Source organism: Pholcus phalangioides, unplaced genomic scaffold, assembly GCF_987345545.1.
Source record: "Pholcus phalangioides strain wild (caught in Gottingen) unplaced genomic scaffold, Ppha-v1.0 ptg000005l_1, whole genome shotgun sequence".
NCBI lineage: Eukaryota > Metazoa > Arthropoda > Arachnida > Araneae > Pholcidae > Pholcus > Pholcus phalangioides.
Genome location: NW_028301598.1, coordinates 12,661,845 through 12,684,449, shown reverse-complemented (window position 1 = coordinate 12,684,449; position 22,605 = coordinate 12,661,845). Strand labels below are relative to the sequence as shown.

At 35.9% G+C, this 22,605-nt stretch overlaps 1 protein-coding gene across 4 annotated transcripts; it reads left to right on the top strand.

Moving 5' to 3' along the window:
* The first annotated feature begins 35 nt into the window (after positions 1 to 35).
* LOC149086318 (uncharacterized) lies at positions 36 to 20,686 on the top strand. 4 transcript variants are annotated; one of them, XM_089232336.1, is made up of 4 exons: positions 36 to 111; positions 2,849 to 3,596; positions 10,117 to 10,243; positions 10,358 to 20,686. In XM_089232336.1, the coding sequence occupies exons 2-3, from the start codon at positions 2,964 to 2,966 to the stop codon at positions 10,198 to 10,200; spliced, it is 717 nt and encodes a 238-aa protein (XP_089088462.1). In that variant the 5' UTR covers positions 36 to 111; positions 2,849 to 2,963; the 3' UTR covers positions 10,201 to 10,243; positions 10,358 to 20,686. The 4 variants fall into 4 exon arrangements, with proteins under 4 accessions (XP_089088462.1, XP_089088463.1, XP_089088461.1 ...); XM_089232337.1 differs by having other exon boundaries at positions 2,849 to 3,510; positions 10,117 to 20,686; XM_089232335.1 differs by having other exon boundaries at positions 10,117 to 20,686.
* Positions 20,687 to 22,605: the final 1,919 nt, after the last annotated feature.

The window sequence follows — 22,605 nt, the reverse complement described above, 5'->3', positions numbered from 1 at the left end:
ATGAATAAAGAAGTTTCGCGGGGAAAAACCAAACCCGTAAAAAAAAGAGTAATGGCCGTCTGTTTGGAGTTTCGCAGCGAAGCTAACATCATCGTTGACAAATATGACTCGGTGTGTGAAAACCTTTTAATTTTCTATTAATTTATTTCATTGTTTATCTTTATTTCGAAAATAAATGCACGTGACGCAGAGGCTTCGAAATCAATGTATCTAGATGTATGGTTCGTTTTATGAGTTGAAATCGCCCAAACATAAACAATTGATACCATCGGTGATTTGATTTACGTACAAACCCAATACAATAGCAAGCTTTGAAAGAAAGGACGATTATAATTATTATATAAATATAAAAGGCCGCAGCATTGAGGTTGCCTAACTTAAGTGACCGAAAAAAAAGAAATAAAAATACTTAAAATATATGTTGGCAATAATTGCTGAATGCAGCTGCAAAAAATTAGAATGAACTAAAAACGATTAGAATGTAAAATACACACCGATGAAAATATAATTGTCATCTAAAAATGGCAGCTTTCTGATTTCTCCACCAGGTGGAATTTACTACTCTGGAGGGTAAGCTATTCCATTTTTTAAACAAGTCCATTAGAGGGAAAAAAAACAAACTCCCTTTGATCAGAAGTGCATTTATGGGGTTGGAAGCTGAGCGTGTTACATTCTATAGTTCGTTTTAGTTTAACTTTGCAGTGAAGAGAAAGGTAGAGAGTATACTCCTTCGCCGCAAAATAAAGTTCCCGTAAATCGGAGTTTTATGATGATAATTTATACAGAATATTTCAATTTTTTTAATGATTTTGTGAAAAAAAAAAGGGAAAATATTGTTTTGAACCGATGTTTCTTCGTTTGAAATTTTTAAATTAGAAAAAAATATTGGTTACCATTATCCAAAAATCTATAGCAACCACAATGACATTTTCGCGGTATCCTAGAAATCGTCCATACCTTACGGAAGCCGCGCATCGATACATTGGTTAAGAGGCTTTTGTTGCCATAGCAACGAGTGATGAGGTTCTCTTGTAGCTTCCTCTTCACTGCAAAGTTAACCTGAAACGGACTATAGGGTGGCAAGCTCAAACGAGATTTCCATAAATTCCACAAGATTTCTGTAACCTGGGTACAGACCAAGGCAGCAAATTCTTTGTGATAAATTTGGCTACTTTTCATACCCATAATTCCTGTAATACATTTACCCATATACATATATTACCCATAATACGCATATACCATCATATTTCCCATAATTCTTCATTTTGGTTGTTACGTATTATATGTAGTTAATCTGTATGGGTAAGAATAATTTATTGGAGTGATAAATAAAATCGAAGGCGATATCAGTGATTGAACCTGGGTATGAATTTCGCAAACGGTTTTTTTTTTGTTTGTTGACATCTGAAATCAAGATGGCCTTGACCACAAGGTTTTCTCTCCCTTCCTGCTAGTGTCGGGTCAGTTTCGTCAGGCGTTGATTCACCACCCCATGGCGCAAGTGCACTGGGTAAGAGGGTTCGCAAATCATTAATGTGACAACTTATTTCTTGGCTGTTGGTTCATAATGAAAATAGATTCACTATGGAATGAAATATGAAATTTACATTTCAATGCAAATTTTATATTTCGTTTCTTGAGAGATAAGAAATAGGTTGCCTCTCCACTGTACCCCATCTTTCCACACTTGCGGTTTCTGAAAAACCCCACATCTGTGTGCACCTTGCAAGTAATGGTGAAATATTATTAAAAACACAAGATTCCTTTTGAGTGTTGTCACAGTCTGGCATCATGCCACACAGATTTATTCTGATACAGGTTCTATATATAGCCACGCATCACTAGTTGGCAATGAAAAACTGCCAACTTGGCATGTGCCATAATAACGGAAATCTTGCCATGAAATACACATCAATAAAGATGTAATTGTCATCTAAAAATGGATAGCTCCCTTATTTCTCCACCAGGTGGAATTACTATTCTGGAGGATAAGCTACTCTATGTTTTCACTAGCCTGTTGTGGGAAGGGGAATGCTCCCTGTGAACAGTGCCGTCTTAACGCATGGGCCCACCCGGGCACAGCCCGGGGGCCTCAAGAGGAAAGGGGCCTCACAAAAATTAGATCTGGTTGAAATTTTAAAGAATTTGCCTGGTAGGGCCTCAGAAAAATCACTTGGCCCGGGGGCCCATGATGCTCTTAAGACGGCCCTGCCTGTGAACAAAGGTATTTATGGGGGAAAAGAGGGGGGGGGACTGAACTCGGACAAATGGCTAATTTGTTGAATGTGTGATCAAGAGGCTTATATTAGAATGGTAAAACCAACATCATGCCAATTAGAATTCATAAACATTTATCACTTACTCCTAAGCCCTCTTAACATTTGGATGCTAAAAAACTAAAGATTCCAGCCTAGGGGCGGCCTTGCTCCAGAATCTGGGGGTAGTTGATCTTGGGCTAGCGATGGATGGTTTGCCAAAATTAAAAATGAATTGATCATTGAAGATACAAACTAAATATTAAAAATATATTAAATCATAACACTTATTATAGATAGGGTGGCCCTCTCTACCCTCAGAGGGTTCATACTGTTACTTTTGGCTGCTGGACGATACTGTCGGTTGACCGCCAGCACATATCATGTGATTCTGCGTGACTTCCTAGGGAGAGTCTATTCCACAGTGGGGGTTGCTTCCTTACCTCTACACAAACTTTCCTCACTCTCATACACTAAATAAACCAAATTATAACAACTTTTCGGTTTTCATTTGATCTTATATTAGAAGTCATGAAAAATATTAAGTATGTTGTTATATCAATTTATTATATCTGATTGCGTCTGTCTTGCAGATGAATCTGATGTTGCTGGGCAAGAAGACTTATTTCAAAGTAAATGAATTGGAATCCTGAACCAAGTCAAACGTATTCTTGAAATGATTGTGAAGTGAATGAGTCGATAAGGACTATGGCTGTTGAACAGAATCTAAACGTCACAAAAGATGGTCACCAACCCGGTGATCAGCAGCCACAGCAACCGCAGCCACAGCCATATCTGTGTAATATGTATACTACAGCCTACCTGTTCGAGGCGAGGACTGCAACTGCCGTAGCTGCAGCAGTTCCACCCCCTCCTCCTGCTGGGAAGCAGCCCAGACAACCCCCCTCCCTCGTGCCAAAAGAGCGTCCTTACTCGTGTAACATATGTAAGAAGACTTTCACTCTGAAAGGAAACTTGAAACGACACATGCTGACACATACTGGTGAGCGACCGTATGCCTGCACGATCTGTGCAAAAAGGTTCATCCAGCAGAGTAACTTGAAGATGCATATGTTGACGCACACCAATGAATGCCCATTCGCCTGTTCGATATGTCACAAAGCTTTCAAACAGAAGTATTTTTTGAAGAGACACATGATGATCCATACCGGAGAGCGGCCGTTCACCTGTCCGATATGCAACAAGTCGTTCAGGCAGAAATCTCATCTTAAGACTCACGCCCTGCTTCATTCAGGTGACAGACCTCATAACTGTGACATTTGCGGTAAACGTTTTGTCGTGAAGAGCAGGTTAAAGACACATTTCATGTCGCATACTAAAGTAAGACATACTTGCGATGTCTGCCATAAAAGTTTCACATTAAGAAGTCACTTAAAGGGACACATGCAAGTCCACAGTAGGGAAACAAACTCTTCATGTACCCTCTGCGGGAAAATCTGTCAGAACACGTGCAATTTAAAAATTAACATTCCTCTCGTAGTCGATCCAAAAGTGACGCTTGCGCTTCCACCTACTGCTGTTCTGAATTCTCTTGCGCAGAATTTAAGTCAGCAACCTTATGAACACTGACTTTAATTTAACTTCTGTGTCAATGTATTCTGTGAAAGTTTTCCCCCTTCTCATGTGCAGTTTGAATTGTAGAGAGCGATTCACGTTATGTTAATATCACCAATTGATGCAAGATTGTAAATTTATTTAATGTAAAATCACCAAAAAACTCCTTTTATGCCACTTCAGAATGAACAAGCTATCTTTTTTCGCGTGTCTTATTGAGAAACATATAGGAATGATTGCGATAATCCAGGGCTCTTCTACCTTTCTTGAGCCAAGAGCTCTGCCTTTGCCCACCATCAAACGAAGAGCACCTCCTTACGACAACTTTGACATATTTATGCCTGTAATCTGCATTTAATTGTAATCCTCGAATGTGATTTCTACAGGATGTTTGATGCTCGCGAGCACAAAATCGGACACAAGCATTGAACACTATTAGTGCTTTCAGGAGCACCAGGTTGAAAATGGCTGCAGTAATCCATCAAACGTCTTGAAAGAGGTTATACAGGGTGATTACTTAATTCCCCTTGCAGCATTTTACTGGTGAACCGTTGATCCTAGAGGCATACTTCCAAGTTGAAAAATTATCCAGATAACGTGTAGACCTCAGATATGTCATTCATGTTGCAAAAGGTTGTATAGTTATTGAAAACTAATGGACAAGGCAACAACTTTGTAGTTGGGTTTTTAGGACAGGATGTCCATATAAAAAGTTAATTTGTTTATTTTATTTACTATATATACAACATGTGGGACCTGCCTGAGTTTTACATTTTGTTTGGATAATTTTTCTAATTGGAAGTACGTCTCTTGTATCAATGGCTCGCCAGTAAATTACAGCAAGGCAAATTATGCAACCACCCTGTATATTTATCACGAGGCCTATATGAAGCAGTAGTGTTGACAAAAGGTACTGGCTGGTTATTGGGATGACCATTGGCACACACACAATTTCAAGCAGTTATGTTGTATAGATAGGAGTCTGGCATTCCTGACCGTGCTGGGGATTTAGGTGACAACCATTTTTAAAACATTTTTGAAAAGTTAAAATTTTATTGTTTTGCATTGTCAAAACTAGTTCGTTACAATGAGGGAACTAAAACAGATGTTGTGCAGAAATCACCATCAAGAAAAATCTATCAAGCAGCCTTCTTTATGAAAATCGGATAGCTTCAACACTGTGAAAACCAGGGGTGCACAACCTCTAGCCTGCAGGCTGAATGTGGCTCGACAAGGAGGGGTGGGTTCCATCTTACCCGTGAAGGGTGTTGTCCTAGTAGAAAATTATTATTATATGCCATGATAAATATCTAGACCAGTGTTTCTCAACCTTTATTGTCCCATCACTCCCTTCTTCAAAACTTTTTCTCCCATCACCCCCAACGCAGTCTAACACATAGGATCCTATATTAAACCCGTAGCTTTTACCGCCCCCTTGGAACATTCTATTGCCCCCAGGGGGTGTTAACGCCCACGTTGGCAATCACTGATCTAGACTGACTATTTCCTTGACGAATATACAGAAAAATCAGAATTTAACAAGATATCACAAAAACATTGCCAAAGGCGAGTAGAGTTATAAATTGGAGGTAAAAAAATTTTCAAAAACAAGTAAAGTTGCCAATCACAGGCAAATGCAATTGCCAGTTATAGGAAAAAAAAGTAAAGTTGACAATCATATCCAAACAAATTGTTAAAAATTGTAAAGTTTACAACTATTGCTAAAAATGGCTTAAAAATCGCCAAGGACAGTCAAATAAAGGCTACTGCAATTCACAGTGGATTAAAATTAAATTCGGTAAAAAAAGATATACGTGTGACAAATATGTGAAATGAATGTATTTATATAATAATTAGAGCCATAATTATCATAGTATAACTTTTAAGTCATGGAAATATTGTTAATTTCCGGCAGGGTTGTTTGGTTTGAACCACGTTGGTTTTAATCAAGTGGTTTTTAAAAAAAATCTCAGAAGTGGTCTGAATATAAATTTTCTTTCATTTTAATTATCTTAGTTGCTGAAAATTATATACAGTATCAAAATTTCTCATTCTTACTGCATTTTTATAATTTTGCGCTATATTCTGATGCTCTATCTAGCAAATTCATGAATGAGAATTGCATCACACATGTGGTGGTGATGGTGTATTATCTCACAGGCTTTTTCCCCCTTCACAAAGAAGCAGCAACAGTAGTGACTTCATTGACATGCTAAGAGCAGGTGGTCTTAAAGAGACCAACTGCCCCTTAAGGACAAAGACCAGTGTACTAGTAATTACATTACCTCAGACATTTTCATTTTCTGTCCATAAGAAGCAGCACATCTCGTACTGTATAACACCACCAGGCTTAATATAGAATTATTGTTTTTACATGTTTGAAACAATACCAACAGTTAATCAAGGTTCTGCTGTACAGTAGTAAATGCCCGAAATTGGCCAGTTCGTGAAGTGGCCGGTGATCCCTGTTCAAAAAATTTTTCAGTTAAAAATTCCTTTGAATATGGACTGGGTTACCATTTGGGTAGGATGCAGAGTAAGTGATTTATGGAAAATAATCAGCTATACATAATACTGATTCCAAAATATGATTCCGATTCCAAAACAGGAATAAGACCTGCCAGTCAGAATGGTTTGAAAATTAGCATGGGTTCATTGCATGAAGTAATGGAATTTTCTTTGGTGAAAGAAAAAAAAGCCTTTAAATGTATAAGTAGATGATGCTGTACTTGGCCAGCAGTATAATCTATTTTGCGCAACCATAGGGGTCATTCAAGTATTACATAAGCAAATTTTTAGCCATTTTTGACCCCCCCCCCCCACTTGTCAGCAAAATTTCGTCATCAGCTCTGCCCCTCTGAATCCAACTCATATTTTCATAAAGGGTGGTTGATGACGTAAGCATTTTCCAATCCCCCCCTCGTCATCAAAAGTCAGCAAATCGGAAACCCCCTCTCTCCCCTCCTCTCCCCCCCCCCCCATCGCCCCATCGATGATGACGTAATACTTGAATGGCCCCATATCATTTTGGCACTTCAACAGCATTAGTGTGTGAATAGCAAGGCTGGACAAATCCCAGATGCTGGGGTGACTAGAAAATCGGTTTTGGCACCTAAAACTTTATATGTATCATAGCTAAAATGAAGTGTAAGCACGAGACAATTTCTTTTTTGACTTTGTAATAATGTGTCTTCCAACATGAGAATGAGTCAAAGTCCTGGAAAAGTAAAAAAAAATTACGCTGGACTGTTTTTCTTGGGGAAAAACATCCTTTGCTCGTTATGAATTTGGCTGGCACCTAAATATTTTTTTGATTTGTCCAGCCCTGGTGGACAGCACAACTTTTATCAAGATGTGCATTGTGACACCAGCAAAGCAGCTGCTGAAGAACCATTTTGACAATAACAACATGAGACAACACCTGGCCACCATGTGCACCTGACAGGTAAATGCTACTGTAACCCTCGCAACTTTTGGCTTTGGGGATACCCCAGAATATTATGTGCAGTGTTCAGATTGTAAACTTTGCTGAATTGAAAGCACATTCACATCATTACCATGACATACTCTGATCTGTTGTTAAACAAGCACTTTTTGTTCTTCCACCTCACAACCAGAACGCTGTGGACAACATATTTAACTCTTCTTGTGCAAGTTGTAGTTGTTTGTTTAAATGACTTTATTTTTGTGATGTTTCCATGAACTATGAAATCATGCCATGCTGATTGCATTATCATTTTGCCTGACTGGCTGTCATATCCATTCTGCAAGCAAATTTCCCATGTGCTAGATGATTACAGTGCCATCTATTTTACATTTTTAAGTTTTTTCCCCCTTCGCCATATAAAATTTGATTGCCTCAGGAACATTCATGCAACTTTTCAAGTCATTCTGACCAGTGGTTCTTATTTTACTGTGTTTGGAAATCAGAACTTTAGTTATAACCACCCTGCATATCGTAAATCATTGTTAATTAATCTGCATTAATTATGCTTCATTAAACACATTGTATTTGCCTAGTTTTTATCATAGTTTTTGCAAAATAGTGCCCTAATTAAGCATAATTGAAAGTAACTGTAGAAAACATCTTTATTATATTGATAGTAAGAATTCTCAAACACAAAATAATTCCTTGAGTTGAGCTATAAAATAATTGAATTGCAGAAGTTATTAATATGGGGATTATGTTAATTACATTAATAAACATCTTATTTTAATTAATTATTAGAAGTTTGAATGATTTTTCAGAAATTTTATTGTTTGTTTTTAAAAAAGTTTTTTACCAACCCTTATTTGCATGAAGAATAAGAATTTTAATCAAGTCTTGAAAATATATCATGGAAAAAACGACATTCTATTGAAAAGTCAAGACTGCTAAAGTTACCGGGATGCCCCATGAAATATGGGTCATATCGTTATCCCTGTATACAGGGTATATAATTGATGCTCATTTTTATGAACTCATACAAACATGTCTACAACTAGATATTTTGTCAGCCGTGTCGAGCAAGCATTTTGGTGCCCCTTTGCAATACAGCAGTTAAAGGGTGAATTTGGCACCCCCCTCTAGTTTAGTGCTCGGGGCATCAACTGTATATAGGCCTACAAGTTTCTGGCTTGCTGAATGAGAAGGTTTAGCACCCCTGGTTGAACCACTCCATCATAAAAAAAAGCAGCGAGGTGGTTTTTCTCAGCCCAATACATAGAGGAAAGAGACCTTTTTTTTTCTGGATATTATGCAGTGGTGAATTTAGGAATAACTGTTTAATGGTCTCTATCGGTAATCAAACTGGTTCTCTAGCAATCTGAGCAAGCGTGCTGTATATATATACATCACGTGAGATACAGCTTTGCTTTCCTTATACATACATTGTGGTGTGTCTAGAGTGTGGTGTGGTGTGTATTTGGCTGGAAAAAACATCTGGGGGAATTTGTTGAAATTGAAGGAGGGTGCCAAATCCATACATCGGTGCGTGTATAAAGAAAACAAAGTGATGTCTCCCAAGGTGTATATGGATAGCATGCTTGTCCCGATTGCAAGACGAACCAGGGTGTTCAAATTCCCAGCGAAGACCAGTGGACTTTTCAATCAGTTCACCTCGGCATAATATCCCTGAAAACGTCTTTTTTCTTTCACTCTCTCATAAGACTTTTGCCGTTTTCTTTTATTCGCCATATGGCAGTCATTAAGATAACCAACCAGTACAGTTTAAAGCTTTGAGCAAAATTGGACTCTGCAATTGATGTGTTAAACTAAAATTATTAATCTTAACATCTGTGATGAAAGGCGGCTCGTGATTTCGAAAATTGATGAAGTAGATTTCAGTGTTCCTCCTCCAGGTTACTTGATCTTTTTATTGCGGTGTAGTATACCCATAGTGAGACCTGTTTACATTGTTTTCTATGGGTTTTTACAACTGTTTTTAGAATTACTGTTTGTAATGTCACGTGTGTGAGCAGGGCTATAATTAGGAAACAAAAATTTACTCTGCCGCCCAAGGTTTCTGTACTCATTTTGGTACTCCCTTTCCCCATAATTTTTAGTGGAAAAAGAATAAACCCAGCTTTCTTCCTGGTCTAGTGCCCAGGGCAGGACTCCCCTCTCCCTCCCCTTAGTTGCGGCCGTTTGTGGACTCCCATCTGTTTACGAATTGAACATTTATGAATAATATCCTGTTTTTTAAATTATCTGTCATTATAATTACCATATTTCTCGGACTGAGTGATGCAGTGATATTATTGCCACAATTACTCGCTAATTGTGAGAAATATCTTGTTTATCAAGTCAAAATTTGTTTATAAGAATTTTTGCTTGCCTTTTGAAACAATCATAATGCAAAGTTATGCTGTGCCACACCATATTTGCAAGTTTTGATGTTTTTTCAAATCAATCAAATCAAACTTTATTAATTTTCAACATACAGAGATTCGGATTAGTTTTTAAAACATATTCATCATCATTGCTATTACATTTTTCCCATCATGGAATTTGTTTGAAAATACTGAACAATAAGCATTCAGTTCACTTGAGGAATGTATGAAAGTGGGTTACAACGAAAACTTGTGTCAAACAGAACGTTCTTTTGTTGGTTTTTTTCTAAACTGTCTTTTTTACATTGAAAATGCACACAAGCGGTGCATTGCAGGGATGTAACTTGTATACAGCTCCAAATTTCATAGCATAAGCGTATTTGTTCTGAGAAAAATGGTATCAAATGATAGGCAAGTTTTTGTTGATGTTATTTTATCGATACTGAAAACTTTTCTTTTGTTCTAATTTTTCCAGTCCACTGAAGACACTAGAAGTGAAAGAGCCCCCGATCTCAATATGTTTACCGCAATACGCACGAATCCTGTCATCAAATTATAATTTGTGTGTGAGGATTTGTAGTTTCAGTTTTCCCTTCCCTGTGGTATGTGTATTTGCTTCTTTTGTATTTTCTTTTTTATTTGTCGTAGTTTAAATCCAATTTTTTTCCCTTTTTCTGATTTGCCAATAATGAATCTGCATATACGAATATTTTTAGGTGTATAAAGTCAAACCTTGTTATAAGATCAATCTTATCTATATGATACGAACGTTCATCGGCAAGAAACCATGCACAATGACCAGGGCCAGACTTGACCGATTGGAGATGCAAGCATCAATCCCCACCTCTGTGAGAGTAACATTAAAAATTTTGGTTGGTCAGTGAGCACAGGATGGTCATAAAATAATTTTGCAGATATATGAGCCCCTAGCGGTCGCAAAAATCAACAAATGCATATGAAATTTGGAGTATAGGTGTTTCAGAGTATGCGCTGGAGCAGGAATGTACAACCTTTTTTTTCAGACACAGGCCAGATTTGTGGTATTTCTTTCACTCGCGGGCTGAAAACTTGTATATAAAAAGTTCTCCTATATGATCCACATTTTACGAAATATTTCCTTTATTTAGGCCATCCCAACATTTTTATGAAACACCATGTTTTATCCCCTGTATTCAACAAGGCTTAGTTGAATTTTGGAAAACCAAAATTGAGATTATTTTTATTACTTATAAATTATATTTCGATAATTACGACTCTATGATAAATATTTATTTAGAATAGTTTATTATTAAGAAAGAAGGAGAAGAAAAAAAATATATATATATATAAATGCAGTCAAACCTCGTTAATAAGTCACTCTTGGGAGAGCAAAAATATGACTTAGTAAGCGGAGTGACTCGTTAAACGCAGTAAGCCATAGCTGTGCCAATTCCTGCCTTAGGACAATTGAGACTTCCAAAAAGTGACCCGATAAGCGGAGTGATGTATTAACTGGGTGACGCACTAACGAGGTTTAACTGTATATAAATACAGTATTCTACTCAAGGGATTGCTTGATCCAAATTTAGTCAAATAAATATACAGTGAAACCTAGCTACAATATGATATTCGATGTAACGATAAATCCCTCTACAACTGTATTTTCTAAAATCTTGTTTGGAATTGACTGCAGTCTAATGTTAATCCCCTCCATATACAATATCCTTTACAACGATAAGTCCCTCTACAACGGCATTTTTTGAGATTTTTAAAAACTTCTACAACAATATTTTTGAATAATTTGCTCAAAATTGTTTCAAATTCAATTTTAACTTCACTTGTCTTCCTTTTCAATGCATCAAATTACATCAATATTTTGCACATGATCACCAAAAGCACTAAGGAAGTAATTGTTATTGTTACTTTTTGTGTATGACAAAGGTGCAACACAGTTAACAACTTTACGGGACCAATGCATCTAATTGAACTTTATTAATCAGCTAAATAAATTATGATTTTTCTTTTGTGGGGGAACGAATGTATAAAAGTGGTATTTCTAGTTGCACTAATAATGCAAGATTCAGGAAATATGACAACACAACAGCATAAATTTTATGACCTGTGATGATAATTTCCCAACCTTTTTTGTCCCATCGTCCCCTTCTTCAGAAATTTTTTTCTCCCAATGCAATCTAACCCATAGGATCCTATGTTATACCCGTAGCTTCTATTGCCCCCTCTGGAACATTCCATCGCCCCCAGGGGGTGTTAATGCCCATATTGGGAATTACTGCACTAGAGGATGAAAAGAGAAATTAGCACTTACTGTTTAGGTTATAGTAATAAAATTTCAAAAAATTCAAATGGCAACATTCACTTGTATGCATTTTAAAGTAATCACAGTAAAAACCATGAATATCATTGGTTGAGCGTACCCTGTTGCATGACAAATGTCGGGGCATGAGATACAGACAAAGAATCGTGGAAACAACCAGTGTAGATTACATTATTGCCGCAGAGGTTACATCAGCAAAAATCCCTTGGTTAGATCTTCTTACTTTGTCTGCGTCCTGCGCTAGCATTTGTGATGCTACATGTACAGTTCGTTCCAAAGCTAGTTATGGTTGTTCATTGCACCTCTCACTTAGCAATGCATGAAAATTAGTGTTGGCTTTTCAATTTTTAAAAATTTTGTTGCTGTGACCTTGACCATGAGAGCTATGTTTTCTTGTTTTTTTTTCATTGTTGAGCGTATATTTTGAATCACCCATATCTAGAATTCCATTTGTATTCATTGATTTTTGCAGCCCACTAGACACTTGTATATCAGAAAAGTTATTTTATGACCATCCTGTATATATTGTATATATTTGAAGTCCTCCAAACTATTTGAGGTCCTGGGCAAGTGCTCCGTTTCTGATTTCTAAAATCAAGGCTAGATAATTATGCTCCTCTGTCACGCTTGTTGAGTTTTTTTTTCATGCCTGCAGAAGCTGCCAGTTGCTGGTATATCGCCTATTAGTGAGGAAGTGTAAGTGAGCATCGTCTGACTTTTGTTTTACTGAAATTTTGAGCTAGAGAAGAACCAGAAGTCATATGGAGCAATGTCGGGAAAGCAGGGAGCCTGACAAAGGACAGGTGTGTTGTGTTTGGATAGGCAACGCCAAACCAAATGTGAAGAATAGGTGGGTGCCTTACAGTGATGGAGCTGCCAATTGCCTGCAGGTCTGGCCATTTGCGCTTTTCAGCATCACAAAGGTGACTCAGAATATCTTGGCAGTACTCCTTGGAGATGGTTGTGTCATGTAGTACATACTCAAGATGAACCACATAATATTGTAGTCAAAGAAAACTCAGCATGGCTGTGGCCATCTTTGAAGCAGTTGCACCACTCCTTTAACTGTTGGGGTGCCATTTATTCATTCCCAAAGGCCTGTTGCATCTTGCAGTTTGTTTCCATTTGGGAATCACCGAGCATTACACAAAATTTAATGCAATAGCATTTTTCTGCCATTTTGCCGTGAAAAAAAATCAGACGACGCTCACTTCCACTTCCTCACTCATCTGCGATCGCAGTGACTGGCAGCTTCTGCAGGCAGGGAAAAAAGAATGCGCACTAGGGTTGCCTACATATGTGCACCAAACCACACTTTCCTGGCTTCATTGGTGTACGCACAAAAAAATAATTGGTCAGATACTTTTTGATCAAACCTTATGTATCACAATATAATTTACAGTCAAACTTAATAAGCGTTCTTGTATATTACAAATTCAATAATTTTCATGTTGGGCATAATCAATGTAATCAAATCATCATTTTTTACAATTAATTATGAAATTCAATTAGTGTGAGATACTTAATGTTTCTTTGACTTTATCTTCATGAGGTTCAACTGCATAACTCCTGATATAATAAAAAGAACTTTTCATCCTATTCCCCATAGAATGTTCTTTTATTGGATCTGATGATGCAGGAGTGGGAGGGGGGGGGATGCATAATAGAGGACCTGTGCTGGGGAACCCCAAAATATTGCTGTAAGAGATTCCTTGTGTTTCCTCTTCTCGAACCCTGTGCACCCCCCCCCCCACAGATAGATCAATCCTGCGTACGCCCCTCACTTGATATAACAAAAAATATTTTTTGGTTCTTTGAAACGCATTATAATAAGGTTTGACTGCACGTGATGGAAGAAAAAAAAATTATTGATTGAAGAATTATAGACCTTTCTTTTCCTATTTGTATGAATATTATGATATTATGTTCATCAGAATTGAATATAATTTTTTGTAATTTATTATGAACCTTATTAAGAATGTTTTCTTGATTTGGTTTGCTCTAGTTCATTTATTTTGTTGCCGAATAGCTATTGAAGCGCTTTGATCTACTTCACATATGTGTTATTCATGTGTTATTGGGGCTGTGGTACTGTTTAACTTATTACATTGCCCAACTATTAAAAAAATCATATTTTAGCAATACGTAATTATCTGTGTGATTACCTATGAAAATAATTTATTAAAAAGTACAATAGGACCTCTCAAATCTGTACTCCTCAAGAGGTAGGTGATTCTGGATTAGGGAATCTTCTGGATTATGAATAAACTTTTGTTTATTCCCTTAATTTTTTCATTTTTAAAGCAGTAATATATTTTTTGAGAATTTTGATTAATATTTTCCTTTGGAAAAGAACAATAATAAAGCATTATGCATATACAGTGAAACCTATATAACACGGAACATCAAGAGACCGAAATTATTTTCCATTCCAGACAGGTTTTCATTTTATAAAAAGGTGCACACAAAAGTATACACAGTTATTTATTTCTGTCATTTTGCAAAACTTAAATTTTGAGAACATCACCCTAACTACTATAAACCAACGAGTGTTAAACACCGAGACATGCATATTATTGCTTTGAACTTTTTCACGTTTGCTGCTTCAAATTACTAATTAGAATGAACTTTTGTCAAAAATTAAAAATTGAGAAATTTTGTACTTTTTAATACTGGAGACATAGAGATCAACAACCAATGATATTTTGGAGAGAAAGATTCTACATATCTCTGTAACACTGTGTTTTCTTTTCTCTTGCATCTGTTACCTCAATTTCTGTGTTTAAATCCAAGGCATGCTTCTTGCTGGTGGTTATCTCTACACTGAATATAATGCTAAAACAGGGTATCGCTGAATTGTGAACAATGATTTAGTCTCCCTCGCATATTCCACTCCAGAACTAGTTTAAATGAAAGTATCAATATTTTTCCTAGAAACGGGAGTGTTTTCTAACAAAGGCAAACCATTTCCATCATAGATGAAATGCTAAACAAGCATAGTAAAATACACTTCCTCTCGAGCCCGAATCTTTACATCCCCATACCTGCCTACTAATACAGAATTTCCATAGTTTTTATGGATTTCTACCATAAAATACGGAACTACAGTCGGCCCCCCATATTCGTGGTTTTTTCCCTTTATTGGAAAGTTTTTTTGACAACACTCAGCAATTGTCATTCACATGTTTTGTTTACAAAATTTGAGTTGTGCTTGTGTAAGATGGCTCATTCTTTTAGTGTTACTGATAATGTTTTGAAAAGGTAAATAAAGTGAAAACTTGACAAGAAAAATTGGATATATTGAGTATGCTTGGCAAAGTCAATACCTGCTGTGGTCCGCCATTACGGACTCAATGAATCTACGGTGAGATATATCAATAAAAAGGAATCTGAAATTCGTTCATCTCTAGCTGTAGCTGCACCCGTGGTAGTCAAAACTTTGCAGCGCCTATGGGATCCATGTGTTTCACCTACAGAAAATGCTGTTTTTTTTTAGTACAAGACTGACACAAAAAGGTATTCCAATTGATTGTAATATTGTGACAGAAAAGGGAAAAAATTTTATTCTTCCATAAGGAAAGGGCTGGTGGAACGCCTATTTCATCAGAATTTTATGCAAGTAAAGGTTGGTTTCATAGGTTTAATCGTAAAAAACTATGAGTCTTTTTTTTAGAAACTTCTTTTGTTCAAGGATTTCTTTGAGTACAAAAAGATGTTATGCAAATACTTTATTTCCAAAGAATAAATATCAAATTAATAACAAATCAACCAATTGACATAAAAAGGTGCAGTTTGCACTTAGATAACTTATCGTGGCCTAAATTTATTTTTTGATAAATAAAATGAAATTCCAATTTCACTCACAGATGGCGCTATAAAATTAAAAACTCGACATCTAGGTATATGTAAAATTAATTTTTTGTGCGTATGTTCTCTGAGCAAATCTACAATTTCCTACCAATGTTTACCAAATTTTATATGTGTACTGAACAGGCCCCCCTCCCCAACTTAAGCGATAGGCAACTTTAAAAGTTTGTCAGAGTTGGGCAAATGCTCGATAGTGTTAGAAAATTGTTCAGCAACAATGACTTTTGGAATGTCTACTTTGGTTACCCTGGTTCCCAAACAGTGGTTTGCTACATTTTTAATGTTCCCAGTATAAGAAAAAAACCCGCACAGTGTCAGGTAATACTGCTAGTTTGATAGAGAACTCAAAAACTAACTTTCTAAACGGGAAGAAAATTGATTTGAGTTTAAAAAAAGGTCATGATTAAATTTTTATTTTCTCTTGAATTTTGGGAGGAAAGTACCTAGCCCCCCCCCCCCCCAAAAAAAAAAATTCTCATACCTACCCTTCCCGACGATGAACATTGGCACTATGAGGAGACTTGGTTCCAAAGTTGGCATGTATGCTTCCAGAACCAGTTCAGATAGATAATAAGCATTCATCGTTTTTCCAAGAAGTGAAAGAGTGTCCTAATAAAAGGGGGGAATCAGTATGACTTGACTTTCTCCTATCTGAAAGACGAATTTGTAGTTGGCCAAAAATTCTTTTCATTTTAGCAGGTTTTTTAATCTAAAAATTGACTAAATGGCCTTTTTGCTTCTGTGTTAGACAGTTTCCATCTTAAACAGGTTTCGTAATTGAAAAAGCATTAATTATTCACAAGACTATTTTTCTGTTCCATTCAAGACAGGGTTCACTGTAATAGATCATTTAATTTTAAACCATAATTTGTAATTCATATGCATCATTATAAATTATCCACAGCAAAAAAAAATCCTTATTCTTTTTCATTTTTTTTTTTTGCAATCATTGCTCGAATCTGAAAAAAAATAAAAAATAAATAAAACCCTGGAAAAATGTTTTTTCTGTATTACTGAAGATCGGAAACGGTAGATTCTCTGATTCCATGTTCTCTGCAGAAGATTCATACTATTGTTCCAGTTTGTTGTTGTTTTTTGAAAAATTCAACTTTCTCGCATGTACATGAAGCATCATGTTTCCGTTTGTACCTAGCACATCCCTTGACGCTTTCGGCATGTTTAGAAATGCACTTAGGTAATCACTGAAATAAATAGTGTGCTGGAAAAATTCTTAAGATTAACTGATGTATCAGAAATAGCCGAAACAGCTCGGAGAGATGAAGAAAGAAAAGTTCTTGTAATCAAAGCTGACTAATCACAATCATCGAGACGTGATTGCTATCATTGTTTCCCAGAAGCCTGAAAATCACAGTGGAAACCGATAATAAGTGGTACAAAAAAAGAAATAAAGTGCTTGATGTATTAGAAATAGCTTAAACAGAATTTGCGTAAAAAAACATTAAAAGTCTGCGGTCGAAAAAAAAAAAAAAAATTCGGCTTTAGATTTGGGAAGTCCTATTGTACTGTAACCAAAGTTGTCAAGGTTTTGGACAGTACAGTAAATACCATGGTTTTTACCATACAAGTTGATAATTTTTCAAATGAATAGTTTTTAGTATCCTATTTTCATTAAAAGCAAATGTATTGGTTTCTATGTTATATGTTGGATTTTTGGACAGTTTGGGACAGTAAAATCTATGTGTCCTGTCCGAAACCCAGACCCTGGTTTTTCGCTGTCATTTATTCTGAGACCGAAACAGTTACTGTATATTATCATGCCGATCCTGAACGTTTCTTTTTATATGAGTTTTTGAATAATTGTATGATGTGAATTCGTGTTATTTCGTTGGAGTCTTTGTAAGTTTTATTAGTTCATATAAAAAGTTAACACATCTAACGATTGCATAGTGACATCTTCAAACTAGGATTAGATCATCTCTTTCAGGCCAATGAATGTTTATTTTTTATACGACACTTTGACTCAGTCTTCTCTGAAAATAACAGCTTTGCAAAGAGTATTTGCTTATTTAAATAAAAATAACTTTGCATATATGAATTGGGCAATATAATGTCAGTGTCATGTGGTTTATGAGCTGCCGATATTTATTTGATTTGTGCAAATATGTCCAATGTATTCTAATATCAACATACAGGGTGGTCATAAAATAACTTCAATATACGAGTCCTTAGAGAGCCACAAAAATCAAGATATAAGTGTTTCAGAGCATGGGCTCACGAGAATGACAAGAACTAAAACCTAGCTCTTGCACTTACGGTTACGACGACAAAAAAAATTTGAAGCAACATTCAGTTTTATGCATTGAAAAGAGAATGGTGCTGGAAGGGTACTATAGCATGTGATAGAAACTGACGCTAGATATAGACAAAGAAACATGTGGAAACAACCAATGCGGATCATGCTACTGCCACAGGAAGTGTCCATGCCGAAGGGTTATCTCACCAACCGCTTGGTGAAATCTTTCTTTGTCTGCATACTGCACCTGCCAGCGTTTATGGTGCTACAGGAACTGCTTCAACATTATTTATAGTTGTTCACTGTTAACAATTCATAAAAATGAGTGTTACTGTTTGAATTCTTTAAAATTTTGTTGCTGCGACCACAATTGCGAGAGCTAGGGTGTCGTTTACTCATCATTCTTGAGCGTATGCTTTGAAACACCAATATCTCTAATTGCATTGCCATTCCTTGATTTTTCATCCACTAAGGGGATCGTATATCAACAAAGTTATTTTTTAACCTCCCTGTATGTTTGTTTAAGTAAAAAAAGGAAACAGAAAACTTTGTAAAAAACATTCGAATAGGCCAATGTAATGCAATTGCAAGTTCACAACAGGCAAATTGCCCACTGAGGTGGCTGAGAAAAAGATGCCTGTGACAAATATGTCTGTATCATCCAGTTTATGAGCTGCCAATATGTTTTTGATTTATGCAAACATGTTTGATGTATTCTAATATCCTCAGCGGATATGGAACTGTATTCAGATTTGTATTGGACATAATGACTAACATAATTGGACATGATATCTATATTGAACAGATGAATAACAACATTTATTTTACACTTGCAATCTATGTCTATTTCTGCCTGAAGTTGTAACTGTTCTTTTTTTGTTTCTGGATGTCATATATATGTTATGATAAATGTGATAAATTTCTCTAACTTTACCAGCGATTATCCATAGTACCCAAGCTTCGTTGGTATATTTAATAAATTTGTCTGAATTAATCACTTTTACCAGCAATTATGCATAGTACCCAAGCATCATTGGTGAATTTAATAAGTACTAAAACAATCATTTTTACCAGCGATTATGCATAATACCCAAGCGTTGATGGTGAATTTAATAAGTACTAAAAAAATTTATGCATGTGGTATTGTGGGAGGGGAGTATGCATAGTACCCAAGCTTCGTGCCATTGGTAAAACATGGTAAATTGTACTATATGATATACTTAACATGATAATTCATACATGTAATATATCAGGGTACGATCATAAAATTTGTTATAACATTGAGGCCCAACTATATTTTTATATTCATGACACATACTAGGCGCATTTAGAATTTTTTCATATTTATCAAGTTCATCAATTACACTAGAGTATTATATATAATCACAGATAAAGACGATAAATTCCAAGTATTTATCAAATTTACCACCAACACATGTGGGTATGGTTATGCATATTCACTGGTAAAGGAGTGATAAATTTATCAAACTTACCAAGACGATTGGTAAGTATACGTTATAACTGGTTTATCACATTTACTATAACATATATATATTTTTTAATATGTACTCGCTGATTCCTGAATGGGATTTCACAGTTTGGTAAAAGTATTTGTAAACAATTATTTTCTCTGATTGTGTCTTACAAAGTCTAATTTAGGATTTCCCAAACTTTTTGTTCCCACCAACTCAAGCCAACCTATAGGATCCTATGTTATACCTGTAGCTTCTACCCCCCCCCCCCCGGACCAGTCCATCAAGCCCTAGGGGCAATATTGCCGATTTTGCGAATAAATGGTCAAGTTTCACATTAGCGAATGTAGCATGTGGCAGCGCTCAAGCACCGTTAGTATTTTGTAGCATTTAGCTTAAAATCTCCCAGAATTGATGCAGAAATCAGAATGGTGCTCAAGCACCCACAGGTTTAGAGCACTGCTGATGATCCCAGAGTATGGCCGCTTTAATCAAAACGAAAGTATATTTGAAATGTGATTTTGAACACAATCTTGTATTCATTTTCTGGTATCGCAACATATATCGTTGGATAGGTGTTTTTACCAGGGCTGTTCATGAATGAAGTCATGATGATGACGGATAGAGTGCCATAGGTTCAAGTTCTTATTTGATATTTCTTTCAACTCCAGCAATCGATGCCATCAGGACGAAGTATTTTGTATGAATTAAAGAGAGAGAGACCTTTAAACATATTAATGATGTTTCTTGCTTCGGAATTATGAGGCAGGAATTCTGAATTGCAACAACTATTTTCCCAGAAAAATCATCACTTTTTCTCCTTTCAACTGTGGTAACTTGCAACATGTTTGCTTTTATTTAAGTTTTTTTTCCCCCCTTTCGAATAGTGTTCCGATCATTGATGTAAATATTCCACATCTAGTCTTGTTTTTCCTTCTGTTATTTTACATCAAAATGCGATTGTACGACTGCCAGTTGAGATTCAGATTTTCGGTTTTGTGTGTGATGTATCATCCACGTGACTCTGTGTTTTTTCATTTCAATATTTACGTTATATTTTTGTTCAAACTGGACTCTGAATGAGACAGGTTTTTTTTGTTTGATAACTGAAAATAAAAAAGAATTTCATCAATGGTGACGACAGTATTTTCTTTTTGTGAATGTTTTACATACAAATTACAGACAAACTTGGGTTTTAGTGCCACTTTCTCATTCTCAATGGGGGAGGAGGCAGGCATCTCGATGAAGATAGGTGGTGCTTCCAATCTGCTCCTTATAAACAATATTAGGCAAAATTAAACGAACAGATCAAGACACTCATGAAAGGACTGATGATACAGTAGTAACAATTAACAGTTAATCATGGTTATTACTTTAGAGAACACTGGTTCCCAACCTTTTTTCCTTCCCACACCCCTTTGGATAACCCCCTAGAAAATTCAGGTTTTTTTTATCTGTAATTGATTACATTAATTATCTGATAATTTCTCTGAATTCTTTTACTTATCCTTTAACGTCTTTTCGACTATGGTTAATATTTAATTTTGTTTTCATAATTTTTGATAATTCAAAAACGAAACTAAAAAACCACTTTTTGAAATTTTGAAACAAAGATTCACATTGAATTGTTTGTCATTTATTGATTCCAGCTGCAACAACTATAAAATAATGTTCCTTTGACACTTGATTGAATTTTTTGACGTTTTTCCTGAGTCGTGTGTTCACGGTAGTATCAAATCTAAGCATAACATGCTAATAAGATGAGGTACCAATGTAAACAAACCACGAAATGGTTTGAGTAAATAATGGTATTTTTTCTCAACTGAAATATAAAACAAGTACGATCACTAATGGGAAAAGAAACTTTTACAACACAAATTTCACGTGACATTTCTGCGAGCAAACACCAAGGGATGACGTGGCAGAATATTGGCGTGATACATAATTTTTCACACCATTTTAATTTTCCTGAATAACCAGTCTATCAACATGCAGTTTTTTTTCCGCACCCCCAAAAATGCTCTTCTGTAATTCTGAAGAACTGGTTGGGAACCATTGCTTTAGAATTTAAGATGTACTACACAGCACTGAAAGGCTACATTGAGAATTAACACAGAAGTAGTAGTGGTGTAACAGAGTTCTGTCTTTTTATATACAATGCATGGCTCACTGTCCAAGCATATGCAAATGGCAGGATCCGTGCAGCAATGGTGGATCGGCTGTGCTGTAGATTAGCAGTGATGCTCCTTTGTACTTCACTACAATCAGAACGTTCCTTGAAGCGATGACATATAGGTTGGTAGTAACTTAGAAGTTAGCAATGCCACACAGCATCAGTAGCTGGCGGTCAGGACTGATTTGCATAGAGTTAATAAACTTTGCTTATAACAGCAATCAAAATGCAACGATCTCAGATATAACAATATATTTTTCATCTCTTTTTCTTCCTTTTCTATGACATTTTCCCAAGAAATTCCTAGACTTAGAGCTCATAATATTCAGTCAATGTTTGCTCAATTGATACCTAATGTAGAAAAAAAGATTGACTGCTCATTTACATGACATACAGGATTATGTATTAGGTTAGTTATATTAGATTATATACCTATAGCATAGCTACCAACTTTGGAGAATGAGAATTCGGGAGATTTTCGCTTGGATCCAAATTTTGTACAAAAAGAAATGTAAAAGGGATCTTTTAAAACATTTTAGGAATTTTCCATTAGTAAAAGGGAAATTTTAGAGATAATTTTTCCCCTTTGCAAAAATCGTGCAAGCTATCGCTAATCTTGGCCAACTAGTAGGTTAAATTACCTCAAAAATCAAATCTCCGTTGGGCTCGAAATGGGACACATAAATAAAACAGACGCGCAATCATGTCAGTTTTGGATTTCGGAAGGCCGGATTCATGCTTTCTAATTGGCAAATTTTGTGTTTTATTCCCAAAAATTAATTTTTTTTTTTTTTGTGATTTGACGAAATGGCAAAAATTTACAAAACACTTATGAAGCAGCAGTTTTTTCTTGTAAATTCTTTGGGAGTAATTTTTCCCCTAAA

What these genes read in the sequence shown, in the direction of transcription:
- LOC149086318 (XM_089232334.1), top strand. Translation starts at nt 2,964, where the DNA reads ATGGCTGTTGAACAGAATCTAAACGTCACAAAAGATGGTCACCAACCC.